Source organism: Prionailurus viverrinus, chromosome C2 (assembly GCF_022837055.1).
Source record: "Prionailurus viverrinus isolate Anna chromosome C2, UM_Priviv_1.0, whole genome shotgun sequence".
Classification (NCBI taxonomy): Eukaryota; Metazoa; Chordata; class Mammalia; order Carnivora; family Felidae; genus Prionailurus; species Prionailurus viverrinus.
In genome coordinates, this window is record NC_062569.1 from 52,829,240 (window position 1) to 52,840,861 (window position 11,622).

The 11,622-nt window shown below is 46.5% G+C and overlaps 1 protein-coding gene across 1 annotated transcript in view; it reads right to left on the reverse strand.

The window, feature by feature from the left end:
* Positions 1-3,668, reverse strand: part of RARRES1 (retinoic acid receptor responder 1) — a 57,845-nt gene extending 54,177 nt beyond the window's left edge. Inside the window, exon 1 of the mRNA XM_047876557.1 lies at positions 2,718-3,668. Coding sequence (XP_047732513.1) covers positions 2,718-3,519 — 802 coding nt within the window. The 5' untranslated portion in view covers positions 3,520-3,668. The remainder of the gene's footprint in view (positions 1-2,717) is intronic.
* Positions 3,669-11,622: the final 7,954 nt, after the last annotated feature.

Here is an 11,622-nt window from a genome sequence, read left to right on the forward strand (position 1 = left end):
GAGGGCTCCCTACTGGCTACACTTCTCACACATACCCAGCCACCTGCTCACCCTGGGCTCAGTCATGGATAAGGGACATTGTGTAGCAAGTGAGCACTCACTCTGGAAATGCACTGATTGAATCAAGAATGCAGACCCGTTTTGGGGATCTACTATTTTTTACTTCTTGTCCATACTATGACTGTTCTTGTAATTAAAGCATAAATTCCTTAAGCCACTATGCTGAAAGTTCCATGCAGGTGGTTGGTGTCTGTGCTCCTCATTCAGGTAGCTGAGACACTGCTTCAAAACTGAGTGAATCTCAAAAAGGGTTTCCCCAATGACCCCAGCCCAATCTGAATTGGGGCCATAATGTGTAGCCCAGTGTCTGGCGCATAGTAAGTGCTCAACAAATAACTCATAGATAAATGGATAACCCTCAGACAGTATAATGATAACTCACATTTTTATACTTTACCACTGGTACTTGTATCATCTTATAGAAAGAACTCTTAAAAATTGCCTAGCATGGTCGGCAGAACATGGATTATTTCCACTCCAAATGAGGGTATAACCAGAGAAGACATGATCTTTCTTCTCTAGGTTGTGTGGCTCACTGGAGGTAAAACAGGGGCTAGAATACGGGTTCCCTACAACACCACACCAACTGGTCACCCACATTCTGGAAAGGCAACCCATGGCAGCTCCCCAGTAGGAAACAGCACACACACTCGAGCCGCCCCCTGCTCTGCTTCTGCTACCCCGCAGGATTCTGGCAGGCCACTGCCACAAATTTAAGACACACTTTGCCCCTGGCTGCCTTGATCACCCTTGAAGGGGGGGGGGGGTCTGTCTTCACTTAGTGGTGATGTTTCGAGGTGGCAGAGGAATGGAGGGAAAATTTCACCAAATTGCTGGGAAAAACTGAAAACACTTTAGCCTCTGGAAATTCTTGGCCCTGAAAGTCACTGAGCTCACTTTCCTGGCTCCTTGATTTAAAAACACTTGTGGGGCTCCTGGGTGGCTCAGTCGGTTAAGCATCAGATGGTCATGAACTGGTGGTTCGTGAGTTCGAGCCCTGCATTAGGCTCTGTGCTGACAACTCAGAGCCTGGAGCCTCCTTTGGGTTGATTCTGTGTCTCCCTCTCTCTCTGTTCCTCCCCCACTTGCACTCTTTCTCTCTCTCAAAAATAAAGATTAAAAAAAAATTTTTTTAAACATGTATAACCATTTTCAGAAGAAATGTAAAGGTAAACCAAATGACAATAGGAAGTTATCCTTTCTTAGGGTCAATGCCCTGGATTCCCCTACTTGTTAACTCTTCCTCCCCCATCTCATGCATATCTGCCTCTAATGTGTTGATTTACTCCCCCACCGGTTTTTTGTTTGTTTTCGTCAAAAGGAGAATCTCCTTAAAATTCAGGAACGTTATACTATTACTGATGAAAAACACTGAGTTCTTTGTGGAAGAGAAGAGGAATTTTTACTTAACTCACTTGTGTTTTGAGAGCTTAGTTTATTTTGTGAAAGATGCCAAGTATTTAATCTTTCTTTCAAGGGGATGACTAAATGCATACAAAAGCAAAGTGTTATTATTTAGCTTTTATGGTTTTGGAAGGAAGAAAATAATTCCTGAATTTGAAAACCGAGCTTGGTTTTCTGTAAGGAACCCTTTTCAATGAAAACCAGGGAGCAAATCTTCAGGGACAGTCTTTTTGGACTCTGGGAGGTGGCTACTTGGATAGAAAGTTCTCAAGCTGTTTCTGCACTTCTCTGTTGGACTAGTAAAACTGAACAACTTTCTCCCTGAGCCAGTAAGGATTGTCAAAACAGGTGAGGAGAGTAGGTTGCCTTTTTCTAGGAAAAATTTTATTTCAGCGGTCAATAAATTTAACAACCTCAGGTACAAGATTAAGTCTTTGACGAACCAAGGCTGAGTTTCCAAAATGTCCTCTCCACCTCTGTATCTGACACCAAGTCTAGAGCAATCTAGAACAAAAATCCTACTGCCACTCTTTAGAACTAATTTATAGGAACTCCCGGGTGGCTCAGTCGGTTAGGTCGTTAAGGGTCATGCTCTTGGTTTCAGCTCACGTCATGATCTCATGGTTCCTACAGCCAGAGCCTGGAAATTAGCAACCAAATAACGAGCTGCCAAATTCTCATTCACTGCATTCACAGGGAAAACAGCTCTGGTGCACTCACTCCCCTTAAAGCAGACGCCAGTATTACCAAGGTTTCTGCCCAGGCCAACGCGTAAATTCCAACCACATTATCCTGAAGCCCTTGCAGGGTCGCCTGCAATTAAAAGGCACTCCGTCCACGGTCCGCAGGGGAACTGGCATAGTTTTTGGAAATCCCGCCCAGGACTTCTGCTGGGTCCATGGTGGGCCGCGCAGCGACCACCCCCTTCACAACCACCTCTGGGTACTCCCAGACAAGATCCAGCCTTGCCTTTGGGGCCTGTTCTTCAGTTTCCCCATGCACCTCTTTCCCAGGAATGGTAGCTGCCCTGTAAAAAAAATCTATGGTCTCATAAATGCCGAAAGGGCCACCCAGCTTTCTGCGAACTGCGCACAACCACGGACCGCTCCACGGCCTGAACGCTTCGCGGCCGCTGATCTCCCCCAACGCCGTACTCCTCACAGACCCACTCTCGGATCCGCCGCTGGGCGGGCAGGCGCGCACAGAAGCGTCACTGCCCCCACGGTGCGCCGCCGCGTGGCGCCAGCACTTACCCTGGCCCGGCCCTCCAGCACGTCGGCCAGCACGCGCAGGGTGCTGGGCGAGCCCGCGCGGAAGTTGACGAAGTGCAGCGCTGCGCGCGCCGCCTGCTCCAGGAGTCCGCGCGGGAGCTCCGGGTCCCGGCGCCGAAGGGAGTCCTCGGGCTCCCCGGCCCCCGCGGGTGCCGCCGCCACCCCTTGCAGGGCGAGCGACAGCAGCAGCGCGAGCGGCAGAACCGCGGCGCGCGGGCGCCTGGTCCCAGAGGCGGGCGGCGGTTGCAGGCGGGGCGGCATGGACGCGGGCGGGCGCGGCGTTCGACGGACGGGCTCCAAGTGAGCTGCGCCGGCGCTCGAGGAAATAAGGCCGCGGCGGGCCACTCCCCTCCGCCCTCGGGGCGGCCCGCTGCCCGGAGCCCGGGCCCGTGCCCGGCCGCGCCCTCTCGGCGCTGCTTCCAGCCCCTGGGCCCCTCCGCCCCACCCCACTCCGCCCGGGCCCCAGCTTCCCGGCTCGATGCCGGGACGCGGCGGCGCCTCCGCGGCGCGGGGCCGGGGATGTCCAGCCCCGGCTGCGCTGGCAGGGGACGAGGGGGGCAATGGAGACTCCTTCCCCGAGGGAGCACGACTTGCCCGCCGCCACCCTGCGCCGTGCCCCCAGCCCAGTCCGTGTGCCGGCTTCCCTCCTCTGCAGTTGCTGCGATTTCGAAACCCTTCGGGTTTTAGAGAGAACCTGCTTCAGTTCTCCAAGGCTTGGAACTTCGGTTTCGCACACAGTGAAATTGGGGGCCGTGGAGAGAAGTGGGAGAGACGCAGCCAGCATTGATGGGGGTCCCTGTGGCACAGTGACGTTGGAACTGGGACAGGTCTTCAGAAATCTGGGGCTGGAGAGGAGGTTGTAAGTGGTCAGCAGGACCTTCACCCCCTGGTCATTGCGGGGGTGGGGGTGGTTCAGGTGTAGACTCAGGCCCCTATTTGGGTGAGTGAGTCATGAATTGTTGGTGAGGTCTTGGAGGGAAGCTGCTCCTCTAGAGAGCGAGCCCTCCCCTTGCTGCGCCTTTGAGAGGAAGCCTGTAGCCCCAGAAGGTGCTGGTGCGATCTTGCCACCCTCAGGAAAGTAGGCATCAGGGTGAAGACAACTGCGGGGGGGTGGGGGCGGGGAGGCAGGACTGAGGCATGGAAAGAAATCAAGTCCTTGGAGATGATTTCAAGGTGAAATGAAGTCCTGCTGACTCAAGACCCACCTGAAGCCTGCCCTAGCTCTAGACTTCAGAGTTTTAAGAACCAATAAACCAAATGTATTGTTTAAGCCAACTTGAGCATGATTTTGTTATAACAGTTGAAGAATTCCTAATTTTTCTGCTAAGGCGGATACAACTAGCAGGAACCAAAGTTATAAGGCTGCTGTGTGTGTGTGTGTGTGTGTGTGTGTGTGTGTGTGTGTGTGTGTGTGTGTGTGTAAGGGGTCTGCTTGTGCCAGCACTGGAGGACAGTCTGGGACTACCTCAGCTACTCCCTACCTTGAGAAGACCCTATTGGCAGATCCCACCAACTTTGGGCTGAGCCAGCTGGTGAAGGTTAAGCTGGTTAAGGCCAGGCTGGTCCTTAAGGAGTGACAGCTCCCAGGCTGGAAAATGGTCAGCTCCAGTCTCTCAGGCTCTTCTCTAAGAAGAGCAGATCAGGAGGAGTGGGAGGGGGGAAAAGACCCTGCAGGAGGAGAAGGAATCCGCTAGAGACTTGAACCTGGACCATGGCGAAAAGTCCCATCCTGAAGCACTGGGATGGATGGACTGTTTTGTAAAGGCCTGAGTACTCTTTATTGACAACTTAGTTTTCTCCCTGTCCCTCACCCCTGATATCACCAGTTGCAAACATCCCCACACAGATGAAATCAATGATTAGAAAGCACAGATGATATCAATTATTAGGAAAATGATGAAAACATTTCCTATTCATACATGAGTGAGGCCACAGAATGTAACACCACAACTCCTTTCTGGACATTTGCGCAGAATGTCTAGGACAATTGGAAACTGCTAACAGTGGTTGCCTCTGCAAGAGGGAGCTGGGGGTGGGAGGGGTTTATTCTAACTGCAAGTCTTTGGTTCTTTGCCATCATCTCTTGCTGGTAGTGCAACAGTGGGGAGCTGGGACTTGGAGCCAGACCCCCAGCTTCACTAGTGTGAGCTGCGGCGTGACTCAACTGCTCTGCACTTTTGCGGTGCCTCCTAATGATTTGCATCTGCTAATATCTGTACATACATAAAGCGCTTCCAACGGTGCTAGGCACACAGTAATGGCTATGTGCGTGATTGTACTCTTTAGCCTTCTTAACCTATTATTAGAGCTATTAGCAAGCCATAAAATGTGATTCTATATCCCTTTTCTGTTCTCTTCAGCAGGTGAAAGTGAAGGGAGGTGGGATTGGGAGGAGTATATGGATAATCAATCCTTGACTACTGAAAGCTGTTTAACCAAAGCTCAGGTGTGACTGAGATGATCCTTTTCTCTGAGCCTTGGAACCAGGGACACTTGTGAAGAAAGTGTGGGTCACCTGGTTCCCTGGGTCTGCATCTTGCATGCTCTAAGGTGACGTTAGTTTTTGTTTCAGTTAAGCCCTATAGATCTTTACATTTCCCATGCTATGTCCCCAGGCCTGTAATGTAATAATTGTCCTAAAACCCCTGGAGGAAAGCACTTTGCTGGTCAAGGAAAGAAAAGAAGCCCTTCTCGACAGTGAGCTGTTTGCATACAACATTTGGCTTTCTGATCTCTCCCTTGAAGATACCTAGGACTCAGGGAGAAATTCATTGTCCTCAGCATGGGCCCATAAGCTACCTGATGCTCACACTGGCTGCAGCAAGTTTCCAGAGATGGGAACAAGACCCAGGGCTTGAAGCATCACACCTACACCCCACCAGATCCTCAGTAGCCAGGCAGAGGGCACCCGCAGTGCCAAGGGCTCTAAAATGCAGGTCTGGGTTGGGATGGCTGTGATAGGTTTCTGAATTAAGGAGAGAGCCTTTCTAGCTTGAACTAGTAAGAATGAATTCTTTGAGGGGCGCCTGGGTGGCGCAGTCGGTTAAGCGTCCGACTTCAGCCAGGTCACGATCTCGCGGTCCGTGAGTTCGAGACCCGCGTCAGGCTCTGGGCTGATGGCTCAGAGCCTGGAGCCTGTTTCCGATTCTGTGTCTCCCTCTCTCTCTGCCCCTCCCCCCTTCATGCCCTGTGTCTCTCTGTCCCAAAAATAAATAAAAACGTTAAAAAAAAAAAGAATGAATTCTTTGAGATGCAGAACTGGAGATAAGGTTCTTTCTATAAAAGATGTGAGGGGCCTCTGGCGCTTTCTCAGCCTTAGCGCCATCTTCTTGGAAACCTCTGCACCATGAGAGCCAAGTGGAGGAAGAAGTAAATGCGCAGGCTGAAGTGTAAAAGAAGAAAGATGAGGTAGAATTCTGAGTAAACCACTAGCTTGTACACCCATGGAGCCACAGGAGCAGAAATAAGGAAAGCCAGATGCCAGGGACACTGGTACCAATTGTTGGACTACACGCCTACTTTCTAGAACTTGATTCGGTGGATCTAGAACATCCATTGCCATCTATTTGCAACCACCACCTTTGAGAGACTTGCCTTGCTCATACCAAAACAGTCCCTTTTGATCCTTTGCTTTGGACCTGTGACCTCTGGGACTAATTCTGTTTTCATTTGTGGTTGAATGTGACCCACGTACAATAAAATCCACTCTTCTGCTGTCTTAGCTGGAGAAAAAATAAAATAAAAAAAATAAAAAGGTGGTGCCTGTGTGGCTTAGTTGGTTGAGTGTCTGACTCTTGATTTTAGCTCAGGTCCTGATCTCACAGTTTGTGAGTTCAAGCCCTGCACTGGGCTCTGCACTGACAGGTGTGGAACCTGCTTGGGATTCTCTCCCTCCCTCTCTATTTGCCCCTCCCTTGCTTGCTCTCTCTCTCTCTCTCTCAAAATAAATAAATAAACTTTAAAAACTAAAAAAAATAAAAGAGATGTGATATAAAATAGAGTAGTTGCATTTATTACTGTCACCAAGGAAAGATTTCACATGACATAGTTTAGTTAAAGACTGAAATTGATATGTCTGGAAGCCTCCAAATCCAAGTGGGTAAGGTAACCAGCACCATCCAAAATAACTTCAGAGTGAAAAGGTTTCTCTATTTGCATTGTCTAATATGAGAGCCATTAGTTACGCGTAGTTACCACGTGTTTGAAATGTGGTTAGTGCAACTGAAGAATGAATTTTTAATTTTATGTAATTTTAATTGATTTAAATATATATAGCCACTTGTGGCTGATTACCATACTAGACAGCACAGTTACAGACAACTGACTTCACTACAGGGTTGATTTGGGGAAAGAGGGAAAATAATATTTTGGGGAGTTGTGTTTCAGATATGATGCTACATGCTTTCTGTAACAGAATTACCTCCTTCAATCTCCACAGTTTAGAGGACTAAACCGGAAGCCAGAGAGAGGTTACACGATTTGCCCAAGGTCTCATTACCAGCAAGGGTTAGGAAAGGGGTCCACACTCAGGTGTGGCCCATTGTTTCTCCAAGCACTATTTTGTACATTCCACAACCAGAGACTCAAGGTGGAGGGGTTTGGATTACATAAACAAAACAAAAAGCCTAAAGAATGATGGGAAAATATGACTTTGTGGTCAGAGGAGTTGGGATTATTTTGTTTTCAGAGAAGAATACTGAAGGAGCCACTCAATCTTCAGTGTGAAATTCAAAGATCATTTTTTTAGAGGGGAGTAGTGGGTTGTCTCTGTTACCACTAGTGAAAGCTTCCTTTTATTCTGGTTTTTCTTGGTTCTGATGTGTGGACATTTCTCTTATATCCCAGTGAGCTTGGCTAGACTTCAGGCCCCTAGGAGGAACTCAACAGCTTGGGCCTTAGGATGTTGTATGAGGAGCATTTGGGATGGCCAGAAACTGGTGGCATCTAAAGAAAATAAAAAGCATCAAGCTTCCTATATTCAAATTATTTGGTGATTGCAACACTGGTTGTTAGCTAAGGTACATAGTGAGTGGGGACAACCTATTTGCCTGACTACTCTTGATTTGGCGTCACTGCAGCATTTGCGCAGATTAATAGAACTGTTAGGACGTTCTCTGTTCCACTTACCGTGAGTATGAAACAATTCTTTTAAAATCCACCATGTGTTCACAGTTAAAACTGAAAGTAATTTAGATGGTGTGGCTTTGAGAAAAATTTCTTCTTTTGAAAAGATTTGACAAGCCCATTTTGACACAAAATTGCCAACAGATGTTTTTAAAAATGTAATGACACGAACGTGGTCAGTACCCAAGGTATTGGATTTTGCAATTTTCCAAATAAGTCCTCATTTTTGCATGTAATGCTAGTTAGGAATGCAACATCTTTATAGATCGATTATACATTTTCTAATGAATTTTGCTTGGCATTTTGTCCTTCCATCAATCACTTAGGACAGGATATTTGCCATTCCAAGAATGAATTAACATTCTACTTGATTTATAAACTGTGATGTAAAATAAATGACAAGTTGGGACTGTTTTAATTTTCCAAGCAAAAGATATTTAAGTAAAGCTTGAAATTGTAAAGTTTATTCTTTCTTGAGAAGATGCTATATTCATTACAGAGTGAAATAAAGAATTTTAAAGGTTTTTTTTTCCCCTGGCAGTACTACTTAGGATTTTATGTTTTTCAAAGAAAAATCCCTAGTAATTGTTCATATTTGTATACCATGAACTCTCTGGAGTGATCGATTTTTGAAACTCTGTTTATGATGCTAGTGCTCACGACTAAACTTCATAGAGTATGTTATCAGGACCAACTAAAACCAATTCCGCATACCGCAGAGGACTGCATCTGCCCACATATGGCAGCCTAGATAACAGGACAATGTGTTAGAAAACCCACATTGTATTTTTTTCCCTTCTCACCATTCTTTCCACAGAGTACATGACAGGGCATGTGTCTAATAGTAAGAACAGAATACTGATACAGTAAATCACCTGACTGATAAATAGATGACACAATCGGCTAGACAACTTATGTATAGGCAGATGTCAGGCAAGTACCTTGCAATGTAATGACGCAGTAGGGGTAGCTTCAAGTTGGGAAGTTCTCCCAGAAAAGTTGCATTTGTGGTGGGTTTAGAAGAGTCAGCAAGTTGTGAGAACATCAAGTTGGGGGACTGTTCCAGGCAGAAGGGGTGGCCTGAATGAATTGTAGGGAAGCCCAAGCTCAGGACAGCAGTGACGCTGACTGGGATGGTGCCAGCGGCTACCTGAGGTAAAGGAAAAAGGCAGAAGACCCTGAAGCCCAGAAAGAGGCATTTTGTTCTTAGAGGTTCCCCCAGAAGTTTCCACATGCCTAGGCTGAGAAGAATGCACAGTACACAGGGGTTCCTGGGTGGCTCAGTCAGTGAAGGGTCCAACTCTTGATTTCTGCTCAGGTCATGATCTCGTATTTGTGAGTTGAGCCCTGAGTAGGGCTCTGTGCTGGCAGTGTGGAGCCTGCTCGGGGTTCTCTCTCTATGCCCCTCCCCCGCTCTCCCACAGTCTCTCCCTCACAAGCTTTCTCTCTCTCTCTCTCTCAAAATAAATAAACATTAAAAGAAAATTTTTAAAAATTACAAATAAAAGAATCCACAGTGCACAAAGTGAGTTAGATTATATGAACATTATTTTTTGGAAATAACTAGTTCAAAAATGGTTTTCACTGGTAAATAACAGAAATGATCAGACTTTAGGATAAGCAGACACTATTATGGACTATGGGCTATTATTTTGAGAGAGAGAGAGAGAGCATGAGCAGGGGAGGGGCAGAGAGAGACAGAGAGACAGAGAGAGAGAGAGAGAGAGAGAGAGAGAGAGAGAGAGAATCCCAAACAGGCTCCATGCTGTCAGTGCAGAGCCTGATGTGGGGCTCTATCTCATGAACCAGGAGATCATGACCTGAGCTGAAATCAAGGGATGCTCCACCAACAGAGCCACCCAGGCACCTCTCTACCTTTTGATTCTTAAAGGACTTAAAGTACAGAAGAGTGCAGAGGGTTCTGGTCTGAGAGGCAGGAGGAAAGACTTCTAGCCCAGCTCAGCCACCCTAACTGGCCTCAGCCTCTTCTGTATAAGATGCTGGTTTGGGGGTAAATTAGATGATAATCAGAAGGAAGAACCAGTTTGGAACACTGTAGTTATACTCTCCTTTAGCTGTGCCTCCCCATTGCAGAGAGGCTTGCTGGATTGTCCTTCCTTTGGACTAATCTCAGTGACATCTTCCCACCCTCTACAAGAAGCCCTGTGCTCTCTCCCCAGCACACAGGTATCATACACGGACTTATTACCTATTTTATTTTATTTTATTATTATTTTATACTTCAGTAGTTCCTTTTTATTTACTCTACATTTTATTTATTTTTCAGCTTTTTTGGGGTTTTAAAAAATCCAAACAAAAAAAGACTGATAGTTTAATTTTTATGCCTATTTTCTGAATTAAATGAGACAATCAAATGTTTGAAATTTGATAAATGAGATGGCTCATGTTTTAGATTGTGAGTAAAGCAATGTGGCAGTCAGGATGGGCTAGGGTATGCTGCAACAGTGAACAATGCGTCAGTCTCAGGACTTAAAACAGCAAAGGTGTATTGTGTTGCTCTCACTACCACTCCATCACAGGTTGGCTGGGGGCTGGCCTGTATCACTTGTTCCAGGGAGCAGATGAAGGAATAGCCTCTTTGGGAGCATTGCTCCTTGCTGTGGTGGAGGGGAAAAGGAGCAAGGGGAATCGTGCTCAGGCTCTTAAAATTCCTGTCACATTTTATTGGCCAAAGCATGTCATGTGGCCATGCCTAAGTTCTTCAGGGGGTGGGAAGGTACAATATCATTACGTTTCCCAGGAAGTGGCAAGCTGGAAATATTTGGAACAGCACAAAGGTCTGCCACAACAGTAATTATTAGGCAAGGCCCTACTTACTCATAAGTCTTTTTGTATGTCATCTTAGTCTGCTAGGGCTGCCATAACAAAGCAGCACAGACTGGGTGGACTGAACAGCAGAAATTAATTTTCTCACAACTCTCGGGCTAGAAGTCTGAAATTAAGGTCCTGGCAGAGTTGGTTTCATGTGAGGCCTCTCTCCTTGGTTTGCAGATAGCCACTTTTGCTGTCTCTTCACGTGGTCTTCCCACTGTGTGTGTCTGTCTTAATCTCCTCTTTTTATAGGGACACCAGTCATAGTGGATTAAGGCCTGCCCTAATGACTTCATTTTACCCGAATTACCTATTTAAAGGTCCTATCTCCAAATATAGTCAGAAGTACTCGGGGTTAGGACTTCAACATGAATTTGGTGGGGACACAATTCAGCCCATAATAGATATGATATTAAAACTGGGGCCTGTCTCACTGAGTAAGGCTATAACAATGACGGGAATATGCAAAACTTTTCAGTGCATTTTATCCCTATACTTGGGGCCAAAACTCTAATGAGATCAATTTTTGTAAATAAATCATTTTTTGCTATAACTTTCAAGACAGATAAAAAGACATGTTGTGATTAGAATAATAAAAAAAATAACATTAAGACTACAAATTTAATTACAGGTCTGTGGAGGGTTTCCCTGATTCATCTCCTACCCTAAACTCTCTGAATTTATTACATAGTTCAGAATCCTGATTTAACTTTTTACTGGCTTAAACAAATTTTTTTTTAGTGTTTATTTATTTTTGAGAGAGAAAGAGACAAAGCATGAACAAGGGAGGGGCAGAGAGAGAGAGGGAGTCATAGAACCTGAAACAGGCTCCAGGCTCTGAGCTGTCAGCAGGGCTGGAACCCACAAACTGTGAAATCATGACCTGAGCTGAAGCCAGATGCTTAACCGACTGAGCCACCCAGGTGCCCCT